Source organism: Metarhizium acridum (assembly GCF_019434415.1).
Source record: "Metarhizium acridum strain ARSEF 324 chromosome Unknown scaffold_141, whole genome shotgun sequence".
Taxonomy (NCBI): domain Eukaryota; kingdom Fungi; phylum Ascomycota; class Sordariomycetes; order Hypocreales; family Clavicipitaceae; genus Metarhizium; species Metarhizium acridum.
This window is the reverse complement of record NW_027094020.1, coordinates 3,177,329-3,202,180: the sequence shown is the minus strand read 5'-3', so window position 1 is coordinate 3,202,180 and position 24,852 is coordinate 3,177,329. Positions and strand designations below refer to the sequence as shown.

The 24,852-nt window shown below is 43.0% G+C and overlaps 5 protein-coding genes and 1 non-coding gene across 7 annotated transcripts; 2 read left to right on the top strand and 4 right to left on the bottom strand.

The window, feature by feature from the left end:
* Window positions 1-189: 189 nt before the first annotated feature.
* On the bottom strand, window positions 190-1,111 carry J3458_009583 (uncharacterized protein; the record flags this gene model as incomplete). The annotated part of the gene is made up of 3 exons (XM_066119869.1): window positions 190-718; window positions 769-997; window positions 1,054-1,111. 3 exons carry the CDS (start codon window positions 1,109-1,111, stop codon window positions 190-192), a joined length of 816 nt encoding a protein of 271 aa, XP_065975666.1.
* Window positions 1,112-1,466: 355 nt separating this feature from the next.
* Window positions 1,467-3,379, bottom strand: J3458_009582 (uncharacterized protein; the record flags this gene model as incomplete). Its single annotated transcript, XM_007816998.2, has 2 exons — window positions 1,467-3,008; window positions 3,062-3,379. 2 exons carry the CDS (start codon window positions 3,377-3,379, stop codon window positions 1,467-1,469), a joined length of 1,860 nt encoding a protein of 619 aa, XP_007815189.2.
* A 1,212-nt stretch (window positions 3,380-4,591) lies between these two features.
* Window positions 4,592-5,511, bottom strand: J3458_009581 (uncharacterized protein). Its single transcript, XM_007816997.2, has one exon. It carries the CDS (start codon window positions 5,393-5,395, stop codon window positions 4,691-4,693), a length of 705 nt encoding a protein of 234 aa, XP_007815188.1. The 5' UTR covers window positions 5,396-5,511; the 3' UTR covers window positions 4,592-4,690.
* A 574-nt stretch (window positions 5,512-6,085) lies between these two features.
* J3458_009580 lies at window positions 6,086-6,157 on the top strand. Its single transcript has one exon. It is a non-coding gene; the product is annotated as a tRNA-Glu (tRNA).
* An 859-nt stretch (window positions 6,158-7,016) lies between these two features.
* On the top strand, window positions 7,017-7,930 carry J3458_009579 (uncharacterized protein; the record flags this gene model as incomplete). Its single annotated transcript, XM_007816996.2, has 1 exon — window positions 7,017-7,930. The coding sequence occupies one exon, from the start codon at window positions 7,017-7,019 to the stop codon at window positions 7,818-7,820; it is 804 nt and encodes a 267-aa protein (XP_007815187.1). The 3' UTR covers window positions 7,821-7,930.
* A 13,539-nt stretch (window positions 7,931-21,469) lies between these two features.
* Window positions 21,470-23,252, bottom strand: AIM6_1 (Altered inheritance of mitochondria protein 6). 2 transcript variants are annotated; one of them, XM_007814057.2, is made up of 2 exons: window positions 22,813-23,252; window positions 21,470-22,734 (listed from the first exon to the last, which is right to left on the bottom strand). In XM_007814057.2, the coding sequence occupies exons 1-2, from the start codon at window positions 23,025-23,027 to the stop codon at window positions 21,582-21,584; spliced, it is 1,368 nt and encodes a 455-aa protein (XP_007812248.2). In that variant the 5' UTR covers window positions 23,028-23,252; the 3' UTR covers window positions 21,470-21,581. The 2 variants fall into 2 exon arrangements, with proteins under 2 accessions (XP_007812248.2, XP_065975665.1); XM_066119868.1 differs by having other exon boundaries at window positions 21,481-23,252.
* Between the last annotated feature and the right edge of the window lie 1,600 nt (window positions 23,253-24,852).

Genomic DNA, 24,852 nt, shown 5'->3' with positions numbered 1-24,852 from the left:
CGATCAAGCCAGGACTGCCGTTGGAAAAAAAAAAAACGTCAGCATTGTCACAGTGATTCAATCTGTGAGTCATCTCACCCCGAGTAGATTTCCACCGATTACAGCGATAATGCCGGATAGAAATGACCCCAATGCTCTGGCCCGGACCGAGAACCAGACTATGAATGTCAGCAACGAGTTCCATCTCCCTCAAGGACGCAACTCACGAGACAGATAAGTGAAAAAGACAGCCTCAGCAAACACAGCCTGGCCAATAAACAGCACAATAAGAAGGAACTTGTTGCTGAAAAACAGCCTCGTTGTGCGAATAATTTCCCTCCAGGGGTCGTCGAGAATGGACAGGTCGACCTTTTGACCATCCTTCCGTTCTACTTGATGTGGTCGGTTCAGCAACAAGGCCACAAGGGGACCAGAAGCTTGCAGTGCAATAAAGATTAAGAACACAGTATACGAGACCTTCCCGGCCTCGTCTTTTTCTGCGTTTAGTCCCAGGTTGATCGCGCCACCTAGAATCTGCCCTGCGAGGCGATATGTCAGCCAGTAGCCAAGAGCCTTGCCTTGGTTCCACGGCTCAGGATATGCGATTGCAATGGCAGCTTCGGCCATCCAAAACACGCCGGCGGAGATGCCACAGAGAGCTGCGCCCAGGATCACTAGCCACTCTGTCCCAAATCTGTTGTTCGTATAAAGGCCGGCTGCGTAAGGCGCGTATCCAAGCCTGAGCTCGTTAGCTTTGGAGCACCTTCTGCCGTCCTTGACTTGACTTACGTTCCAAATATCAGGGCGCCTTTGATTCCGATGTAGTGAACAAGCGCACTGGATACCCAGCATGAGACAACCATGAGGCAGAACGTCAATGCATTGGCGGTATTGACCAGGTATGGCCTTTGCGCGCCGCCGCCGCCCAGGGAGTTCATTGCGCCCCATATTCCTGGCGCCGCGAAATTACACAGACCAAGAATGGTCATGTTATAGAAGGTGGACCGGTACCATCTCACTGTAGACTGTTAGACGTCGCTGGCTGGCTTGTCCATGTCGTGGCGATACACTTACCCTTCTGCTGGCGTTGAACTGCCGCTGCTTCAGGTTCGGCCTTCGTTGTGGCGGACATGTTATGTGTGACTCAAGGGAATTTGAGTAATTTACCGTACATTGTTCAATCAAAGCAAACCCAAACAAGGAAGTCTCCGTTCTAAATATGCCATGTTCGTATGCTGATCTGATGGAGGTTGAAGTGGATAACATGTGCAGTGTCGCCAGCACCCAAGACAATCACGTCATCATCCTGGATGACTGACAGTTCAATCTGCGCTGTGGACTTGAACGCTGCCAAAGGCTTTGGATTTACCAGCAATGCTCCGACTTCGGTAGGAGGGACGCCGTCGCAAATCGCGAATCCCGCACTTCCACATATTATCCGCTGTAAATAGATGCCTTGAGCAAGCTAGTGTATTTCTATTTTGCCATCATGGTAAATCCCACCAGCTTTCATACAGCTCTCTCAAGTCTTTCTCGCTGGGTTTCTTCAGATAGGACGTCATGTCCGACTCCGGGTTCAACTCCTTGCTTGTCTTGCCGTTCCCAAAGTACCAGAGAAATCTATTGCCGGTATCGCCAAGATACTCATACTTGAAATCCTCCCACCTTGGCTCTCGCCGGACTATACTCAAATGAGCCGCGCTACCAGGCCAAACTCCATGAACTCGAGACCCGGAGCGACCGCCGTTGTACCATGAGCTGCAGTTGTCGGACAGCACCGTGTTGGCAAAGAAGGCGTCGCAGTATTGGACAAAGTCGTCGGCAGCTCCGCTAGACGCATCCATCGACTTGATGCCTTCTCTCGACACTTTTCGCAGAATCTTTGCGAAATAGGCAAGTTGCGTCTCTACAGAATGTGGTACCGTCCCCGAAGGTCCTGTGCCATGTGGTCCATGCAAGAACAGCAGGTTGGGAAATCCAGGCGTCGCCACTCCAAAATATGTGTAGGGAAACCCATAGACGCCGTCTTGTTTCCACAAGTCGGCAAGTTTCTTGTCATGGGCGGTAATTGAGAACGCAGGAATAAGGTCTGGTCTTGATCCGGTAGCGCAAATAACCGCATCCACAGCCCGGTGCTTTCCATCTTCCGTTTCTATACCAGACTCGGTGAAGCGACGGATCTTTGTCTGGATGTAGTCTACATTGTCTTGAACAATTGCTTCCAAGTAGCCCGGCCCAGGAGTAAGTCGACGACAATTTGGCGAAAAGTCGGGCACCAATTGGTCTGCGAGCTCTGGTTTGCTGGCAAGGCGCCGTTTCATGATGTTGGTGAAGTTTGCCTTGAGCTCTGCATTTTCAGCCGTGCCGCGAAAGAAGGAGTCGAACCGTCGCCAGTACTTGTCCTCGAGCTCCTTCCTGAATTTGAGGTATGCCTCGTCATCTTGGAAGCCTTTCTGCTCTTCTTGGGATATTGGCTGTGCTGGGAGGGTTCTCTCGTCACCTGCCCAGCTTGTCGCTATCCACGTCTTGCTTCTCGCATAATGGTCAAGACGGGCGACCTTTTTCTGCAGGTTTGCAACGACTTGTATTCCGCTTGCTCCGTTGCCAATCACAGCCACTGTTTTCCCGGAGGGATCAAACGTAGCATCCCAATTTGAAGCGTGTCGCAGGTTGCCCTTGTACTCTGACATTCCCGGATAGTCTGGTAGCTTCCAGTCATTAAAACGCCCAACTGCTGCGATGATAAAATCGTACTCTAGCGTTGATAGGCTCCCCGACTTGGTTTCGGTCACACGAAGCGACCACTTGCCTGCATCTGCGTCCCATGCCGCAGAGTCAACTCGGTGACCAAACTTTGCATACTTGTAAACATTGTACTTCCGAGCAACTGACTGCCAGTAGTCTCTTATCTCTTGCCCTGGAGCGAACTTGTCCGACCAGTCTTTCTTGGGAGCAAATGTAGATTGGTACACATGCGAGGGGATATCACATCGCACGCCAGGGTAGATATTCTCCAACCAGGTACCGCCCTATGTGTATATTAGCCGTGTAATGTATTCCAGTCACTCCAAAACCGACTTACAAAGTCGTTATTCTTTTCAATAATGGTCAAGTCAATTCCGGGGACTTTGGCCGGCAGGAGAATCCCTGCAAGGACGCCCGCCAAGCCTCCGCCTATAACGGCGACTTGGAGTGGGCGGGGTTCGTCAATGAATCTATCTATCAGTGAAACCTTGGGAAGCTCATATGAGAGCCCAGGTGGGCCATGCGAGCCATTGATGTCTTCTTGGAGTGGAAAGCCATTGGTAAATGGCGGGCCGTTGAGCGGAGGTGTAGTCCCGCCATTCGGACGGCGTTGAATGTTGCCCCGGGGCAGTGGTTCTTCAATCGCAGCAGTCATTTGTTTCCTTTGATGTGGATGAACAGGAAAGCTACCGGCTGCTTCCAGGGCCAGGCGCTTAATACTTATGCCCTGTTAGACTTTTTCCAGTCAATGCGCGGGCTGGCTGTCATGTTGGCGTCGGCGAAGCACGTAACGACACCCCACCATCGCATCATCCAGCTAGTCTATTGTGCTTCCAGGGAACAAAGCCCTTTCAGGTATTGTTCATGCGTTGTCCCTGTCGAACTCAATTGGAAGGGTTCTTGTCTTGAGGCACGGCCAATTACGCGCGGACTCCAACGTCTGTTACTCGCCAGCCATGGCCTAGAGCCAAATCATGACGTACTTGACCATGGGGAACTTCTTGCAGTCTTGATATTAATCAGTGCAACATGACATGGAAGTAAACCTCCATATGTAACAGCATATATTAGCCTATCCCAGAGAACGACTCATTTCGCGAACCCACGGCAATAATTCCTTCAATCGTCCTCGTCAAGGGTGAGGGAGATGACTGCACGACGATAGCCTCTGTTCTTCCCCATCACGGCGAATGACATTACTTGCGCAATGGAGAGCACTCTAGATGACAATGGTTTCAGTTCTACCTCAATTCTTATCGTCCAAGGCAGTGAGGCTCCACATGACTCCGACCATACTGGTATACCTGGCAGCTGCCGCCAGCAGTGGGCTGTCTGACAAGGGCTTGATATTCAAGGGCTTGGAGTGAAATGACTCTATTCAGAATAACCTTGTAGGATGTCAGAGGCCCTTAGTTTCCCAAAAGGAAGGGAGGGATCAGTGACTACTATATACGTGAAAGGAACAGTTGTGCCCAAGGCTCCCAGCAGGTCATGTGTTCAGTCTGTGTAACCTCTAGGTCCTGTATCGGCGATGCCCCGTTGTTGGACGGTGAGATTATTGAGCTATGACCGTGTGACAGGCTGCGAGACTGGATGAGGATATGTCACTGTCTTGTACACGTGGAAACCCGTCAATCCTGCAACGTGGTATTGAGTTTTAGCATAACCTTGATTCATAATGCCGCAGATTTGTTCCGTCCGGATGCTGTACAGCAATTGACGAAGAGGAAGTCGTGTACTCCGATAGGTACAGTCATGACAGATGTCGCAACATGCTTTGTATTTACTTTCTCATTGGCTTCAAAAGCATATATTGGAAGTCGAACACGTCGCTCGAATCTTCTTTGCAGCTCCGACTTGAAATAGCCTCTTTTAAAAACATAGTATTGCCTTTTATAGCTCCATGCGTTTGATTCTATTACTATAACACAGGCTACGACGGATTCCTCGCGAATCGAAACGCGAATCATCCACATGGCGGCGCAGACGTGTCACTGTCCACGTCTTTTTGCCACAACAAGGATACCACCTTTCCTCCACCCTTTCCCGCAGGAAGCCTGATAAGACCCAGAGACTTGAATCCAAGACGGTGGGGGATTGCACCGCTTCGGTGATTGAGCTCATCATGCCTGATCTGAACATGGTCGGCGCCCATTTCAAAGGCCGTACGTGTCAGAAGCGACGCAGCGCGTGTTGCGAATCCGCGACCAGTAGCTTCATTAGCAAGCCAGTAGCCAACTTCGAGAGTATTGGGAGCCTTGGTAGCTGGTGTCATCAATCCAAACGAGCCACTGACGCGGCCGTCGACAATGACGGCAAAGTCGTACGTCTCTCCGTTATCCCATGCTTTGGATGTGAAGTCGAGGAATTGTTGTGCTTTGGTGAGATCATATCCGTCGGCAGCCCAGGGCATCCACCGTGCCAGCTCGACGGTCGAGTTGCTCGCTGCGGCGTATAGTTCCGCCGCGTCAGAGAGCTTCCATCTTCTCAAAACTAAACCGCCTTCAACAAGACGTTCCGGCGGTGCACGGATGGTCCTTGGTGGCGTGACATGCTCTTCGTGTTGGCGGCTGAGTGCTGGCCGTGATGCGGCATCTGGGCCCTCTGCAGGACTCGAGTGCCCTGCGATGTTGGTGGGGTCCGCAAGATTCATCGATTCAAGTAATGCCATGGCTTCCTAGGTTGCTGGGACATTAAGAATAGCACGAGGTTTACTTGGCCAGCTACCTAGGTACCTATTTCAATATACGGAACTACCTAGGTAGTCTAACGGAGTGCCGACTCCAGACATGGAGCCATCAATGTATGAATCAGCCATGTGGAAGCGCTAAAATCAGCCTGGTAAGGCTGAGTGGCTGCGCAAGAAGTTGTCAAGTTGCCAATGTGGCGCATCAGCTACCCTAGGTACCTAGATAGGTAGTCGGAAATAGCAACATTTGAAGCATTACCAGGCTCATCCCATGAACTTTCCTTTCGGGCTTTATCATCCAAGTCTAATTAATCTTAGTATATTTGCGGCTAAATCGCTGCCTTGTAGAAATAATGAAAGAGGGCTGGCCGCTTGCATTCGGGTTTTAGACCGCAAGGCGTCTCTTCCGCATCTCACATTGCAGGGGGGCTAGTTACCCGTGTGGCCTGGCCACCACACCCATATCATACATATGTGAACAAGCGCACTTGCCAGAAACGATATCGAGGATTAGGAAGAGGAATTACCAAACGCCAAGGCGCGCAACAGTGGAAGCAGGAATAATCATGTTGTTTGCAAGGTGGCTCCACATTTACGCTTGCTACTGCTGCAGAATCTCTCTGACAGTATAGGTGTTTTGTGCATCCACACCCGGCATCCACAAGTACTTAATCCGGTATGGTGTAGTGGCTAACATCGCTCGCTCTCACCGAGCAGCCCAGGGTTCGATTCCCTGTACCGGAGTTTATTGAAAAGGGTCTCATTGTCTACATTTTTTGCTTGTTCAATGTGATTGGTCTCTTTGCATCATTTCGTTTCTTTTGTGTTTTTCCTTACTTTTTTTTCTTGCTTCTCCGCTCACACTTGAATCACTATATTATCAGTTGAGTCTTGAGTCTGACGCTCAACGGCCACGGCTACACTGGCCGGCCTGCTAACCGACAGTGATGTAGTCTCGCCGTGACCAGCACAGCCAACCCCAGTGCCGCAAAAATAACCAGGCATGTTCCGAGAGCATTTTTCACGAACCTTTTCCAAGGAGTACTTCCATACAGTAGTTATGTTACAAGTCTAAGAACTTGGAAGCTCTGGAAATCACCATAAGGACCCGCTACTGCGACCAGTTATTGTTGGAAGGCACCAATATTGCCATGGGTTGCGCCGCTTAGGCTGTCATTGAGTATGGCATTTGTCGAGTTTTCCAGTCGAGATGAGAAGACGGCACGGTGCTATCTATTAGCACACATTGAACATTGCTTCCTGCAGAAGTAGGCTGGTGTCTTTCGCTGTGGAAGCCATATCTCTCCAGGCGCAACAGCCGCCGTCAACCAAAGTGAGGCTGAAGGCCTCCTGCGTCACCTCATGCATTTGCAAAACCAGTACTCTCTTCAGCCTCATGCACTGCCCCTCATGTAGGCAGCACAACAAGACGTTTTGCCGTGGCAAGATGATATTATAAATCTCCCCAAGAGGGTTTTCCTCTTGTGCCCATCCATAGACCTTACAACGTGGCCATCACCACCAACCCATCTTCAACTTCTTCGGCCCCGTGTCAAAGTAGCGCTCCATTTGCAAGAAGAGTAACGAATTTGTACTCCTCGCCATGTCGCTGCCCAACCAAGTCGTGGACGGGTTCAGCCTTACCAACCGATGGCTGCTGTACACCAGCTTCATGCTGTCCCCAGCGCAGTTCATCTCCGGAATCGGCAGCAACTGTCCCAGCAACATTGGCTTCCTCGCATACAACTGGTATACCCAGCTCCAGTGGTACAAGGCTGTCCGGGGCAATGAGCTGCACGCATTGTCGCTGCTGCCCGTCCACTTTAACTTGATATACGTGGTCACATACCTCGGCGGCGTGACTTCTAACAACATTTTCATGGCCATGGTGCTTGGCATGGGGACGGCGGGCGTCATCGTTCTAAACACGGTTTCTGCATGGGTGAGCTGGGCAACGAACCAGCCCGACGGCTTCAACGAGTACCAATTCTTCTTTTTCGGATGGCGCACCCTGACGGAAGGGTGGCACAGGTTTATTCTAGTGTGGCAGATTAGCGATTCGATTTTCGCACTCGTCAGCGTGTTTGCGGCCATTTACACCGCCATCCGAATGGTGTATCTTGACGAGGTCGACTACTCGTCCAAGATAATCCCGTGGCGCGGGGATTTAAGCAGCGGTATTTCCAGCTACAAGTATCCTGATATTCTGATCGGCTCGGCAGTCATCATGTTTGGAGGGTGGCCACTTATTCTGTGGACGGAATTGATTGTGCAGCGAAACCACATCGAGTCGGATACCGACATGGTGGCCGTGTGGCTGTTCATTGCCCAGGCTGTTGCTATGATTGTGCCGAGTTGTGGGAACATTTGGGAATTAATACCGTTTGGCTGCCGGCGGAAGAAATAAGAATTAAATTTTCACGTAGTTTTATGGCAGAATGTAGATGCTTATTAGTTTTGTCCTGTCTTTGCCATACCGCAGGGTCGCAGAACTATAATATATATTTGAAATAAGCGCACCGCGATGAATCACCATCTGCTAGCATCTGACGTTTCGCCATGCGTTCATGGTGTTTGACTCGGTAGATTACGAACCTCTGGCTGAGGTACGACTGGCTACATTGTGTTATCCTCACTGGGCCCTACCTGATGTAGTGCTTGTACCCTTATTAAGACAGGTCAAAATAGTAAAAAAAAGATATCGAAACTTGATATTATTATTTTTTATTATCAAATATCATTATTAATACTATTAGTCGGGCTAAGTAATTCTGGAGATGGAAGTTGACATGGCCAAGTTAACATTTTATAAATCAATATTGGTGCCAGTAAATGCTATGAAACATGTTCAGGTTGGCGTAATATTTGAAAGACTTACTATTAGCCTAGACAAAACTGATTGTGCCATGGCCCCTCCTCCGACGCCAATACTATTTCCCTTCACATTACACTTGACAAAAGCTGCACTTTGAGGAGTCACGCTGTCCACGTCTTGTGAAATCGTCCCCACAAGGTCAAGGGTTCTTTCTAGCAAGCCAGAAAGCTGCGCAACCATCATTTTTACAGAGCCGAGGCTGGCATACTTGTCAATGTTAAGCTAAAATGACGGACACCATGGCACGACAACCATACGTCCTTGACATGTCGCTCACGGAGAAAGTCCGCACAAAGAGGTCGCGCGACTCCGTGGCCGTAATTCCGCGCCCAAGTCGTTCCGAATGAGCCTTTGTCACTCTTAAAAATTCCAGGGCACCCTCGCCGGGTAGATCCAGGCCTAGCCCATGGAGTATAACCCATGATATCCCTTCCTTGCTACTCTGGCTATTAATGCCAATGAGGCTATTCAATGACCGTCCCACATCTAGAGGATCAAGGGGCAGATACGGAACCTGCCAGCTGGGTTGCTTCTTGGTAGCCGTCATCGCATTGCGGTGCTTGGCCATGCCCTTTCTTATGGAACCTTGATGTGAGCCACTCCATGCTCTGAAATACAAGTCGCTAGACTAGGGTGTCCGAGGATGGGCAGGCCAGTAATTTCTTGGTATACATGGCGGATGTACGGCGGCTGGGAGAAGTTGAGCCCCGGCTTGACTCCTTGGCGAAGATGGTTCAACGCCGTGGTGACAAGGTCAACAATGCCGGCTCGCTTGCTATTGACGAATAGACACCCCTCTACATGGTCGGCTCCTACCAGACAATGCAACTCGGCGGATGCGACAGCACACCCACGGTCGTTGTGGGTGCGCAGGGATATACACACAGTCTCGCGATTGGAGATGTTTCTTGAAGAACATTCCCTTGCTCGGCGTAGACACTACACACTAGAAGCTTGGCTCAAGATGACTGGATTCTCTCACGAGGGGCTCCAGGCATTCCGAACTAATTCCCCTAGACGTAGATCTACTTCCAGCCGACTGTTACCAAAGTCTTCCATCCCAAAACCAAATGACCAATTTGTCAGCGAGCTTGCAATAGGCTCATCTTTGTAATAGAGCGAACATATTCGGTGCAAATTCGAGCTCGCTCTAGTAGTGTTTCTTGGCTGGCCTCGAATATCGTTTCTTGATAGTTGTCACTGATAGCAAGGAAAGTGAATATAATAACATTGGGAACGCCCTTGACGCTTTCCACTGTTCTGGCGAGGGATTCTTTCCGACAAGGGCTCATCACCTCAATGGCGGCATCTGCCGGTATAGCGCCAGGGGTCTCGACGAGGCTCCGAGTAAAGTTGAGTTTAGTCCCTGAAGCCCAGAGGAAGGAGGCTTCGATGTGCTTGGAGCCCAGTCCAACTAGTAGGTGGAAAATTTTCCATTTCTGCTTAATTTTCTCGACTACAATCAGCAAAGAAAAGCTTTTCAATCAACTGCTCCTTACCATTGGATTTACAAGGGCCTGGTTGCCATCACGTATACCTGTTGCCAACCGTATTGGAGCTTAGCCTTTATAATGGCCATCGTCGATCTTTCGTATTCAGAATTGGAAGCTGCTTCTGATATTTGGCAGCGCTATTATGTTCGGGATGGGACATGGTAAGAATTGAGGCAAGAAATATCGGCAGCCTTTTGTTCGCGCGTCTAGACTGCTCGTCACCCCCCCCTTGTGCTTTGGGCTATACCGTGCTTTTAGCTGGACACGAAGGGGATGGCTGGCAAGTGGGAATTCTGGAGAATAAGCTAGTTTTGGGCCTAAGGCCCCGACTAGGTCTCGAGCCCTCGTGCAAGTATCGTCAGGTTCAAGGGATGGCCCAATGCCTACATTGCTATGTGGCCTCTGTGTAACACAATTCACCTCCAATAGCTTCAAATTTGATCAATTGTCACCCGGTTGAGACCACAACAGAGGCGTTGGGCCATCAAGGGTGTTACCCAATAACAAGGAAGCTATTACAAGGTCCGAGACTACAAGCGAGGGCTGCATCAGGCCTCTAGCACACACCGACGTCTTGTATATATAGAGACCCTGGTCCCTCAAGACTTTGAGAACCAAGGACCTTTAATGTCTCAAAGTTGCTTATTAAATATTGAATTGAACCCTTTGTTCCAAGCCCAGTTATCCTGTCCTTGCCACATCAATCGAGGTTCCAAATGTCTACCTAATAACCACCTTGTCCGCTGTGGAAATTGCTGCTGTAGTTCCAACAATAGTAGTCGTCGGGATCTTTGATAACAATGCCTTTCAACTCTGCCCCTCAGTCGATATTATATCCGCCTACCAGGAGGCCTTGGGATACACGGGAAGGAAGTTGGCCTCTCCGCACTTCTCGAGGAAACCCGCCGGCTCGCCGACGATGGGATGGCTCCTGCATGCAGCGAGCTGCTGCTAGGGGTGCTCGGCTACTTCGGGGCGTGCTGAATTGGGTTTGCCCTCCTCCGCCGATGGGTACTGCGATCGCCGAGCATAAAAAAATGCTTGCATTATGCTTACGATCGGCCACTGGCAGCGTAGAGACATCGGGCTTCGGCTCACCTAGCTACCAATCGGGCGTTTCTCAGGCCCAGGAATACGTTGAAGCCTGCGATGTCATGGCTAGCGAATGGAAGTCTGCCCTAGAGGGGTTGTGCTTGTGCACTGATAGTTCCGGCGATGGCGGCATCTTGATGAAACGGCGGAATCCTGCTCGACACGAGCGAGGCACGTTCGCCATCGACAGTTAAATATCCTGATGGCGCCGAACCTTGCAATACGGAGTACGGTGTCATCAATAATGCTTGCGACGTCCTCACTGATATAGCCTCCCTGGAGCCCTGTAACAGCTTCCTCATGCTAAGCTCCAGGAATATGCTGGAAAGAGCCGCTTGTTTCGTTCGAAATTACGCTACGTGGGAAACAGACAACGAACCATTGACTGGCAGCGCTGCCCTTAGCTTAATTTACTCTATAACACTTAACCGTGGGTCGGTCAACGAGAAGCTATGACAACGATACGAGTCTGCAGTTTTACCCGGCGACCGCTAACTGTGCAGGCACCACCACCAATGCTCCTCTCCTTATCGAATGAGAAGCCTTGCCGGCACCATATTCTCACCCTACTTCTTCTATTGCACGCCCTGGGTTGTTTGGTGAAGCCCCTTGTCGTTTCAGGGCCAACGACCCCGAGGCCTTGTCTTTCCTGCGCCCCGAGTCAACAGCTGGTGGCGCATTGGCGCGTTACTCGCTGGATATATCTATGCGCCGACCTGCCGTCGTCTCTTAGCTTGTGTCGCCTCTGTTGTCACTGCTGCTTATAGAGAGTGATCTTGTGTATCGTACAGCGGTCGACTCTATACCCTTTCAATATATTGGCCCGCTGCTGCTAGATGACTACTAAGTAGCGGATTCACAGTGTTACACTCGTCTTTTAATAAAATTTTATATAAGCACTGACATCAAGTCGCTTATTCAAGGTAATAGCAGTTGCTGCACTTTTACATTACTTTACTTACCAACTGCCTTGGCCGCTAATAATAAGGTAGGTATACCGCGAATATGTATACATACATGTGTAATTATCTCTTATTAAATTATTGAAAAGAAAAAAAATCAAAAAAAGGGGCTAGATGGAGGGCATATAGTAACACTGTATTTTGGCCGTACCTAGGCCAGGAGACTGTTACTAACCACGCATCATTGTCTCTTATAAGACCATTTATCGGAGTGCCTTCTTTTTATTACTTTATAGTAGTCTTTTAATTACGATTTTATCAAGTAATACTACAGCTCTATTCGTACTGCATTAATGCGTATATCGTTTTTATAACGGCAGAGTTCAGACCCGGACTCTTTATCCTAGGTTGCTTCGAAATTTAGTCAACTCGTACCCCCGTCTAATTTTTTTCGCTTTACCTACTTTGAAGTCAAGGAGTGGCAGCACGTGAGACCTACAGTCCGTACGTCCATGTCTTCAATGATGTCATTCTACTCAGCCTCTCACAAGTGCTGAAGAATGGCCAACATCAATTGATGTTATTCTCGCATACGGCCGGAAACACAAAACGCCTTTTATCGATGCTGTTCTGGGGCAGATCGGCACTTTCCCGAGCGGTTGTGGGCGGGCACAGTAATCTGGTCCATGTCCTGCTTGAGAACAATGCTCACGCAGATGTCCTAGATTATTCGCTCCAAGCTCTATTAGTGTATGCTCAAACAAGGAAACGAGCCGATGCTTGGATTACTGCTTCCACAGGCGTCGAGATTGACCGGCGCGATCCTCTCTCCTGGGCAGCTGAGCGTGGCTATTGCGACGTCATGATGTTGCTGCTCGAAAGAGGCGCCGATGTAGATTCGCCCAACGAGCAAGGCTGCATTCCTCTGTCCCATGCGGCGGCATGGCGGGCTTCAACGTCCTGGCTGCCACGTGCAGCGGCTTGAACGATATGGGGCGGTAGGGTGCCTCGACACTGTCAAGTCGTACAATGTCGACGTGGCCTTCTTTGATGGCGGGATGCAAGGGCGTTGCGCGCTCGGCGTTGAAGCGGTCCACGGCGACGCCCTGGTCAAGGAGTTGGGCACAGTTTCAGTCAAGCTCTTGGTCGCGGCATCATGGAGGCCGCTCCTCCGATGCGGGGTCTTGTCCATTCCAGCATGTGTGTCAGTCACTACGCTACCAAATTACGCTGCCTAGGGTACCTTAGCTGTTCGATTTCCACAACCAATTACAGTTACTTTGGCTGGATTAGTAGGTGGGGTGTATATTAGGGCTCGTACCGCCTATAATGTGTACCGGTGTAACTTGTACTTTTTATCTTATATAATAGAATAATATATATAGTTATAATAGGTTATAAGCTTAGTAGCTTTAAAGCTTTTACTATTACTTTAAACTTCTTTTAAGTTTATAAAAAGCTCTTTTAATAGGTGTTTTAAAGACTAAACCTTCTTCTTTAAATATAATTCTCTTTTTCCTTTATATTAAATATAATTATTATATAATAGATATTACTCTATCAAATCCACTATTATTTATTATAGGTAAGAGTAAGTTTAAGGTAAGATAACCTTAAATCTTAGATTAAAATAGCGTTAAATTTACTATTATTAGTATTACTATTATTATTATAAAGACTTAATATAACTTTAAGAATTTAAATTAATAGGTAAGTAGCCTATTATTTATCTTAAATAAGAAGCGTAATAAGCCTATTAATATTTTAATAATTAATATTAACTTTAAACTTAAGTAAGTTATACGTAAAGAGAATATTAATATAGGTAATTACTAATACTAGTAAACGCCTTTTAGTATAACTAAGAGAAGTAATATCTTAAGCGCGAGTAATTCCCGCTTAATAATACCTTTTAGGTAAAAGTTAAGGGTAAACTAATATATTTAAGCCTTTAAAGATATTTCTTTAATAAGCATTAATTCTAGATTAAAATATTTACTTATAACTTATACGCGAGACTAATAAGATACCTTTATTAATAGGTACTTTATCTTTAAAAGTAAGCTTTAAGTAATATATTAAAGTATTTCCCCTTTTAATTTAAAAGAGATTAAAAGTAAGACTTATACCTTATAAGTATATATAATTACTTAAAATATTTAATATCTTTTAAACACTTAAATAAACTAAAAACCTAATTATATTAAATAATTTAATAACCTTTAAGCCTTTAAGTTACTACTAGCTTTTATTCTCTTAAAATATTAATATACACTAAGATTACTAAGTTAATACTCTAGTAATATATTACGTATAATAGCTCTCTAGTAACGTAATAATACTATACTTCTTAAACTAATATTAAATAAAGAACCTAAAGTTAATATTAATTACTTTAACGTATAAAGCTTAATAATTAAAGCTATTAATAATAATAGTAATTACTTAATTATACTTAAACTTAAAAACTGTATTAATTAGGCTAAGTAAAATAAAGTATTAAAAAACGCTATTATAGTTAAATTTATTACGCTTATTCTTTAAGAACTCTTATAACTTACTTCTCTAATAGAGCCTTATTTAAATAAAATCTAAAATAAGCACGTATAATAACTTATATTCTAGGAATAACGTAATTATAACTTACTTATAAGTATTTATAAATTATACTTTACTTATATAATAGAAAAGATTAAAGTTAAAATAAATACATATAAGGCTTACTTAATATTATAAAAACTTAATTAATAACGTAAAGTTAATATTCTTAATAAAGTTATTACTAGACTTATTACTAATACCTTATAAAAATATAATAACGTATAAGAATTCGCTTAAGTATTTAAGGAAAAACTATATAAACTTAAACGTATATAATTAAATTAAATAATATTTAAGAACCTTTATTAGTTATAGTTTCTTATTAACCTAAAAGATACCTTTAGTATTTTTCGTTTATAAGTTTATTAATAATATTAGGTAACTAGTATTAATAATAGTACGAATATTACCTTAAACTTACTAATAAACCTTACTTAAAATAAGTATTAACGCTTAAAGATAAAAAAGAAGCTCGTTAATTAAAGTAATAAAGGCCTTATTAATCCCTTTACCTATTATATTAATAATAGTGCTAATAATAAGTATAAAAGGGATATAATAGAGTTAAATTAGCCCCTATAAAAGTAAATAAAGGCCTTAAAGCCTAATAACTATTAAGAGCTCTTTTAAAAGGTTTATAGTATACACGAATAGCTAAACACTTTAAGTAATTATAATAATAGTAAGTATATAGTTTAAAATAAATAACGCGTTAATAAAAATACTATAAATAAACGCTTAATAGTATATAATATAAACGCTAATATACCCTAAGATATAAAAGCATTTTTAATGTAGCTATAAGACTTAAGTAACTTCTTTATAATAATAATTAATAAGAATAAGATTATTAATATAATAGTTAAAGGTTATAAAGTAAATATAAAAAGCCTTAATTAAATATTTAATAATACTATAAAGTATTACGTTTATTATAATTAATATATATTTAATAATTATAAGATATTTAATAAACTAATCCCTATAAATAAAGTAAATAATAGTACTTAAGTACTTAATAGCGGTATAATTTCTTTAATAGTTTAAAGGGTTAATAATACTAAGCTTATTAAGCTTTAATAAGTACTATATATTCTAATATTACTAGTAAATCTATTAGCCTTAAAAGCGTTTACTAAAAAGCCGCGCTTTAAGTACATATAAAACTATTATAAAAAGCGCGTAATATATAATAAAGAATATCTTATTATTTAAGGTATAACGTATAAATAGTTTAATTACTTAAATTACTTATATACGTAAACTATAAAGTACTAGAATACTCTTAAAGTTATTAATAACCTAATAGCTTTCTTTATAAATAATACCTTATAGTTTATCCCTTTATAAGTGCTATACCTTAGAATAAGCTACCTTAATTACGTAAACTATATTAAGTTAATAATAAATTTAAGTATTTAAGTAATAAATAAGAGTGTAAAGCCTTATAAAGCCTATATTATAGGAAAAGGTAAGGCTAAGAACGCTTAAAGCATAACTTATAAAGCACTTAATTAAGGTTAAAGATAAATAATTAACCTTAAGAAATCTATTAGCCTATTAACTCTAATAAGGGAAGCTTATTACCTACTAATAATTAATAACCTTACTAAAAAGCTATAAGTTTACCTATTATAAGAGAAGTTATAAGCTATTATATACATTTAAGCGAATGTAATAATAATAAAAGTATAAACGTATAAAGTAGTTTAATAGTATAAGTTAAATAATAATAATAAATTTAAGAATATAATCCTTTTAAACTTCTTTAAGTATAAGGGAATTATATTTAAGTGAACCTTATTATATTAATTAAATTAAAACCTTATAAAGTAAGCTTATTAAATAATATAAAATTAAGTTAAAGTTATATTTTATAATAGTAAATTACCTAAGAAGCTTTAAAAGAAGATATTATAAGCGGTTATTTATACTTAAAAAAGATTACTATATAGCGTAATAAGTAATATAATACTTTATAAAGCTTAAACTAATATTAAACTATATATACTATACCTTTAATAATTAAGCTATAAAGCGTATAAGCTAATATTAAAGGCTAAGTTTTTAAAGAAGCTTAATAACTAAATGTATTTATACTTTCTTATAGAATATAAAGCTAATAATATTTACTAACTATAGAATTTAATTATTAGTTTAGTTAAATAAGCTAAGAAGATTACTTTTAACGAGTAAATGTAAATTAACCTAAAGGTTAAATTTAAACTTTCTTAATAAAGTATAAACTTACCTATATTACCCTATATAAAAGAGATTCTCTTAATTAAATAGCTATAATAATACTTCTTAATTAATTTTAAGGTAAAGTTAACTATAAAAGCTCTTATTAATTAGTCTAAAAAGAGGACTTAAAAGGGGAATTAATTTAACTATTAAGCGTAAGAAGTTTAGGAGAGAATTTAACTAGCTATTTATACTAGTAAATTAACTAATAAGCCCCTAAAAAACCTAATAGTATATTATACGATTAACCTATTAATATAAAAACGAAAAGTATTAAGTTAAACGCCTTACCTAAAAATCTATTATAAGAGTTTGCCTTTATAAATAAACTTTAAGAACTTCTCTTAATATTAAAGAATATTATACCCCTTTTAATAGTATACCTTATAACGCTAAATAAAGTAATAAAGAATAGGAAGCCTAAGACTTACGTAAAGGCCTTATAGTTAATTAATTAGCTAAAATAAAAGATAGCTATTATAAATAAAGTTAACGCTTTAAAAGAAAACGAAACCTATAATAAGCAGAGCATTAGAAGTAGTGTAGTTTTATAGTTTTGTAGTTTTTGTAGTTTCGAATATAAAAAATTATATTAAATCTAATAAAATACTTATAGAATTATAAGTTTTACGAATAACTAGCATAAATCTAAAATTATAAGCTTAAAATAAAAAAGTGGGTCCTTATATACTATTATAAGCCTAAAACTTCAAAAACTACATTTTGTAGTTTTTGTAGTGTAGTGTAGTATAGTAAGTTTTTAGAAAACTATATAATCTAGTTTTTAAGCTTACAAAAAGCTAAAGGGACCCACTTTTTTAAATAAGCTGATTGGCTATAATATTAGCTATTTTATGTATTTATTATTATAATTCAAGTATTTTATTAGATTTATTATTAATTATTTAAGCTTTTTTAAAAAATGAAAATGTAGTTTTCTTGTTAATGCTCTGATAATAAGGTAAATAAAATAAACGATATACACGTATTAACTAATAAGTAAGTATTTAAAGCTAAGCTAGGTTTAACTAGTAAGATTAAATACTATAAGACTTAATACGTAATTTAAGGCTTTAAATAAAAGTATAATATTAATTATAATAAAACCTTTACCTTAATAATTTAATAAAAGACTTATTACCTATTATTTACTTTAATTATACTCTTAAACTAAAAGATTAAATAAATAAACGTAAAGATAGCTTTTTTATATAATTATATAAACGAAATAATCTACGTTAAACTTTTAAATAGCTTTAAGAAATTTAATAAGGTCTAGTAGTTAAAGAAGGCGTTATATAGCTTAAAATAAGCTCTTAAAGTATAATTTAAGATACTCTTTATTAAATTAATCTCTTATAGGTTTAAATAATTTAAATATAATAAGGCTATATTTATTAAAAATAATATTATTATTAGTATTTACGTGAATAACTTATTATTCTTTAGCTTAAATAAGAAAGTTATTATAAAAGTAAAGGGTAAGTTATTAAATAGGTTTAAGATAATTAACCTAAGTGTAATAACGTTCTTTTTAAGTATAATTATAATAAGAGATTATAAGAAAAGAACTCTCTTATTATTATAATAATTATACCTAAAAAGGTTACTTAAGTAATTAAAGATAAATAATATAAAGCTTTAATATACACTTATAAACGTCTTTAAAGTATTAAAACCTTATAAAGAGGGTAAGAAATATAATAAGAATAATAAGTAGCTTTTTTAATATATTCTTAAAATGCTAATATTCGTAATAATTAATACTCGCGTTAATTTAATCTATTTAATAGTAAAGCTTAATAGGTTTATAATAAACCTATTAATAAAACACTTATTTATAGTAAAGTAAGTATTACGCTATATTAAATACACACTTAATTTACTATTATAATTTAATAGTAATAGTAATTAATAAATTATAAGCTACTTTAACGCTAAGTAAGTATAAGATAAAAGTAACTTAAGATTTATAAACTATTATATCTTTCTACTAATTAGCGCTATTATTAGTTAAAAGAGTAAGAAATAAAGTATAATAGCTATATTAAGTATTAAATTTAAGTATATTAAGCTCTTTAATATAGAATTAAAAGCTATATATTTAAAAGGCCTAATAGGGGAGATATATAAAGAGTAAATACCGTTATAACTATTTACTAATAATAATAGCGCTATAATAATCTTTAATAACGCTAAATTCTATAAATAAACTAAGCATATTTAAATCTACTATTATAAGATATAAGAGCTTATATAAGAAGATATAGTAAAGGTTAATTAGACTTTTAGGGAGAAAAACCTAGCGAATTTAGGGATAAAGGTATTACTATAGCTAGAGTTAAAGAAGTAGATTAAGTTTATTAGCTTAAAGTGAAAGGAAAAGAAGAAAAAGAAGACTATTACTTAAAAGAATAATATTAATAAAGAACGTTACGTTAATAATTATTAATTACCACTCTTTTTCCTATAAGGTTTTAATAAGAGTAATAGAATATATATATTAGCTTTTAGCGAATAAGCCTCTATAATTACATTAAGAAGAGGTATTTAATTTCTATAACTAATTACAGTTACTTTAGCTAGATTAGTAGGTAGGGTGTATATTAGAGCTTATACCGCCTATAATGTGTACCGGTGTAACTTATACTTGACAATACATACAGTTGCAATATCAGCTGTCACCCACGGTCTTTGTCACTTTGTTCATTTCATTTCACGCTATACCAATGCGCAGGGGTTTCATTTTTTAATGCAAAATTAGCCATCTAATCCCATGCAGTGCAAGAGTTCATTCGAATAAAAGAGTTTTATTAAGCGATTAAGAGCTTCTTCTAGCACGGCCAGGCTAACTGATACATATGAAACCGTAAATCCTCCGTATCTAACAGCTTCATGGTTTCTCTAATTACTGCAAGAAGGCATGCGGTATATCAGCCTTATAAAAGTACGCAACCCGTGCCCGAATAAACGGGAACGCAACCGCATGCACTTTCTCTACCGGTCCCTTGTCGTCAAACCCAAGTCCATCCAAAGCGGTTCTCCTTTCCCGTCGTTGTGTCTGTGCCAAGGCAATCAAGACACAAATGATGTAGGGATCCTCTGCTTCGACTGCCGGCTTGAGGCGCCGCAGCTTCTCATTCCGAAGTCCAACCCCGGTCCGTTAGGTATTTGTACTTTCCTCCGTTTCAGATATAGAGGGTTCCTGTGCCAGATGTATTCGTTTCAAAGCGCTCGTATAGTCCCCAGGTTGATACATGCCAACCGTCCTACCCGTCAGCGACTAAGTGGACGATCCACTAGCCCACTTAGTTGCCAACGGGTAATCTGGATTTCCTTTTGAAGATACCGTCTGTAAGAACAAGTGCAGCTTTTTTTTGTCGCCGTAACGCAGTTCCAGGCGGTTGGTTCTATTACTTTGCAATTGGGTTAGTTCCCAATGTAAGATACAGAGCCCGCTCATTACTATTTTCAGTTAACCAACTAACATCTCAAGTTCCTCGAGTTTGTAGTGCTTCAGAATCCCACCCATGGCAATCTGCTGCGCTTCCGCACTTTTACACCTGAGGTGTCCCGCGGCACGTAGTATCTCACGCTTATGGGGCGCGCATTTATCATGTCGGCGACCGTGGTCACTGACATTGGGTCGAGGCTTGGGGTTGAACTGCACACGCAAGACCTTTAAATGTGTGGGGGTCCAAGCAATGGGCGGAACATATAGGCGCGCTCTGTTGTATTTCTTAATTGTCGCGCTTAATGACTGCCGTACGGACCAACGGTCGCAATCATTATCCTTCGATGCTGATGTGGACGTCGATACCGACGCCGATGATGATGATGTGCATGATGTTGTGGATGACGCAGATGCAGATTGGGTTGGGGTTAATGGCGTACGTGAATTATCTTGGATGTAGTAACTACGTGCGACAGATCAATTGATAGCTGCTCATAGGCTCTCACTGCCCGTCCTTGAATGAGATCAACTCGACTCAAAAACCAATCACGACGGCAATCTTGTCGGGCCCGACCGGTGGCAGCGTCGATCATGGATCGGCAACGCCTGCTCCAGCCATCACCACCCACATCCTGAAATAGAATCACGAGCATGTAGCTGCTATTGCCGACAGTGATATTACCATTATTCTAGAAAAGCTGAGAAACTGTTGCACAAACCTGCGTCACGGCCTCAACAAGCGCGCACGCAGTCCGGCACCGCCACCAGCACTTTCGGGTACGCTTGCTGCTCCAACAAGCAAGCCAAGACGACGTGTATTAGTCTCGTGACTATTGGTGATGATCATGATTGCACTCAATTGTGTTTCGCCCATCTCGGCAGGATTGTTAGCCTGCACAACTGGACCTTCCTAGCTTGGCAGTCTTAGGCATGCATGGGTACCCGAGCCAGCGATCAAGCTACACATGTACCTGTCACAAGACCTTTGTGTGCGCAGGTGCTTGTTGTAGACAGTCATCTGTAGTATAGAGTTCAGTGGTCGCTCGCAAGGACTCGGGGCAATTCAACGCCGCCGCGTGGTCGAATACTCGCGTCGACACTGAAGCCACTCGATGAAGCCGAATGGACATGGCCGGATACACTCGACCGTTTCATTGGGGCTGCCGGTGGTATTTCAGTCTCAAGTGCTGTCACTGCATGTCATGATATAACTGCCAAGCTCCTCATTTATTACGCAGCAATTCCCCGTCAAACCCGGCAGGCACCATACCTCTAGCCGGGTTGACCACTCCAAACTCTCCAGTCTATTATCGTGCAATCAACACCACACAAAAACGCATGCGTCGCTACTTCTTAGTCGGCTCAGTTACTGATCGCAAAAAGTAGTTATACAAATGTCAATTGGCGTCGTGTATCAAAAAGCTCAAATATGTTCTGGGTATATCAAGTCGTAATTCGTAACATTGTACAAAGGCCCGTGTATCTTGCCAAACTCCTTCCCAACATGCTATGTTGACTCCTGTGCTGCCATTTTCGACTTGTTCGACTTACTCGACCTATCGTATAAGTAGGCAAACAACAGTGAAGCAAAAAAAATGTAGGCGGACGAGATGCCAATCCAGACAAGCTCAGCCTTGTAGGCCCTGTTCCACTCCAGTCTAGTCGCACTCTCAATGTCATCGGCGTTTAACAAGCCGATGCCCTCGTCCACCGGGAATTGCCAAACATAGTCTCGCCGTGAAATGGGCCACGACGGCAGAGACCAGTATCTGGACGTTAGATTCTTTGCTGCCGCGGCTTGCAAGGCGGCTCGAATGTGGTCTTTTTGACTACTTGAGAGGCCACTGTTGGTTGGCCTAAAGATATGCATCAATGGCGCCGATGCTGTGTAAAATTTGGCAAGTGGTCGGTCAAGAAGAGAGTCGACCTGGCAATCCGAAAGTTTACCAAAGCTGGAGCCGTCAACAAGCGCATCAATAGGTGCGTCAAGGAAGCTGTCCTTGAACTGATTCAGGGCGTCGCATCCGACTCCCGTGACATTCGACTTGCCGATGTTGCCAGACGCAACAACAGTGATGGGACCTTGCTTGAAGACAGGTGCCGACTTTGAGCTGGATGTGCTGTTGCTGTATTCAAGTGTTGAGAGGTAGCCGCTTTTGCGAAGGGCTTCCAGTTGTTTGTCAACTACTGGCCAGATCTGTGTTGCGTTTCCCTTGACGTCAATGAGAAGGACTAATGTGGTATCATGTGCCGTCTGAAACATGCCATTAGGCCCGCCATCGAGGTCAGAAACGTTGCCCGGATTCAGCCTGTCGAGAATCTCCTTGATTGGATCAAGATAAAGGGTTTGCAAAGTTCGGCTTGCTGATAGCGATGAACGGTGATGGCCAACGTAGAGGTCGTTACCATCTGGGCTTAGCCATACATCTGCTTCGACGCTCATGCAGCCAGCCGCGAGGGCCGAGTATAGTGGATGCGGCCTCCAATAGTCATTGTGCGAATGCACTGGCACGGGGATGACAGATTTTGCGTAGTCATTGAGGTACGTGTCCGGAGACGGGCTTGACGTATCGATGGGATTAATGGAAATGAAGTTGTGCGACTGAGTTGGTCGCATGGCCTTGGGTTGGGCAGCCCATGTAATGACGAGGATGATTCCGCTTTGCAGACGAGCCCGTGTCAGTGGCGACGGGATCTTGGTTAAAATACCACAGCCTTACTCATTTGAATCAACTTACATGGTCAACCCAGTTCCGCCGCTGGCAATCAGCCACAGGAGTAGAGACCGAGCACAGAGAATTTCGTATCTGCTCGGGTCCGAATGCCGTCGCCGTCGCCGTCGCCTCTGGTCATGTTCCAAACTATCTTGTGAAATCGTCGCCGGCTTGTCATTGTCAATCTCTCTTATTGTTGCGCCGACCATGGTGTCTTGGGCATGCTTGGTTACTTCCATCTCTGCGGCGTTGATCAAGAATTCATCATTGCAACTTTGATCCGCCCGCGTTAAACAGTCTGGAAATTGTCCCGACAAAGGAGCCAATTATGCCCACCAAACGCAAGACCGCAATATTGCAATATTGGAAGCCCTCGGAGACCACGGGTTCAAGTTACGCAACCATCGCTCGCCGGAGGTGTGTGTTTGGGACCCAAGATAGCTTTATAGGAATACAGAAGTGGCATCTGGGCAGTGCTGGGCTGTTAATAATAGCTGCATATCGGAGGCGGCTGTGACAAGCTGTCACAGACCAGGTTGCTGGGTTCGCTATGCATCACGGGCGGCATGACTACTTCTCAACCTGACGGCAGTGGTCAGCAGCCCGCGCGCCCAGCCAAGCCCTGCGAAGTTTGTGTCCATGTCGACTCTCGCTCACAAAATTACCGCATCTTTGGGGGTCATTTTGGTGCCAGGTGCGACAAATATTGCGCCACTCATGACCGATGTCTCGCCCACGGAGTCCCGTCACCAAGTCTGACACGACGATACAAGTGGCTGCTGGACCCTGGTCAGCTGGTGCTAGTGAATGCTTAGCTGCTCCCCATCCAGGGGACAAACGGCCCAGGCCTACATGAGCAGCCACTGGCCTGCCGTTTTGCTGGGATGTGGCTGATCGGACTCTCACCGATGGCCCTTTGTATCTTGGACTCTTGAGAGGGCTGAGGCTGAGCTCGGGTAAGCCCCGCAACCAACCCATACCAGAGTTCGAATATTGACTTTTAGTACGGACTACTCTCGCGGGAAGAACTCTGATGCCGTTGCTCCCAAGACTCGGATCCTCCTGCCGTGCTGTCTTACTTGTCGAGGGTATGGAGTCGTGCGCATGGGAACCGCACGAATCGTGGCGCGTTTAGCTGAAGGTCTTGAAACAACGTGGCAAGTACATTTTGTTTCCGCCACGACGTGGCCAGAGAAGGGTACCAGTTGACCCGTCCTCGGCAGGCCAGGGAGACGGCTGTGGTCCAGATGGCGTCCAGAAGCGTTAGAGGCTGTCCTAAGCCATTGCACCACCAACGCCAGAACTCAGGGACTTGACGAGTTAGGGGTCGATGCGGAGCTAGATCGACCACTGACCACACCACACGAGTCGTGACTGGGCAGAGAGCTATGCGGCTTGGTTGTGGCGTGGACGAAAAAGGCTTGATTTTTCTTAATATATACTTGTGTCGATTGAGTTTGTCCACCAGGGTCCCCTTCACGCGCAGAGGCAGGCAGACGGAGGGAAGCAAGTCTGAGCGTGTCGTGTGTCGTATTTCCCAAGTTGTGACACTCTTCGGATAACGGCAAGCTCCGACTCTCGGGTCGCAACGCTTGACCTGCGCCTGTCGATTCATTCCGACTGTCGAGGGGACGGATCTGACATGTCTGAAGACGCCATCTAGGGCTGGCGCAGGGATGTTGTCGTTTGGTTCATGACGCCACTGACTAGCTCTGGGGCATCGCAATTTATTTCGAACCGCCTTGTCACCATGCTGCTTGGATTCGCACTATGCGCCCTGTACTCGATCGTTGCCTGTCACGGCCGGGCTAGAATGTCGAAACGCCTGGTGGAGGTCGTCGAGACCATGACGGCAAGATGAGGGTACGTCGACTGCATTTGTAGGCAACCATGTGGGCAAAGGATTGGCTGACCTCCCAGACACATGACAGGCACTTGTCTTGTGCAGATGCAACGTGGAAGCGAAGAAGAATTGATGATGGATAAGCCATCAATCATGATTACTCCGCATTTGAAGCGAGCCGGCCTGCCCTACCCATCGGATGCATGCAGGCACTGGCCGTG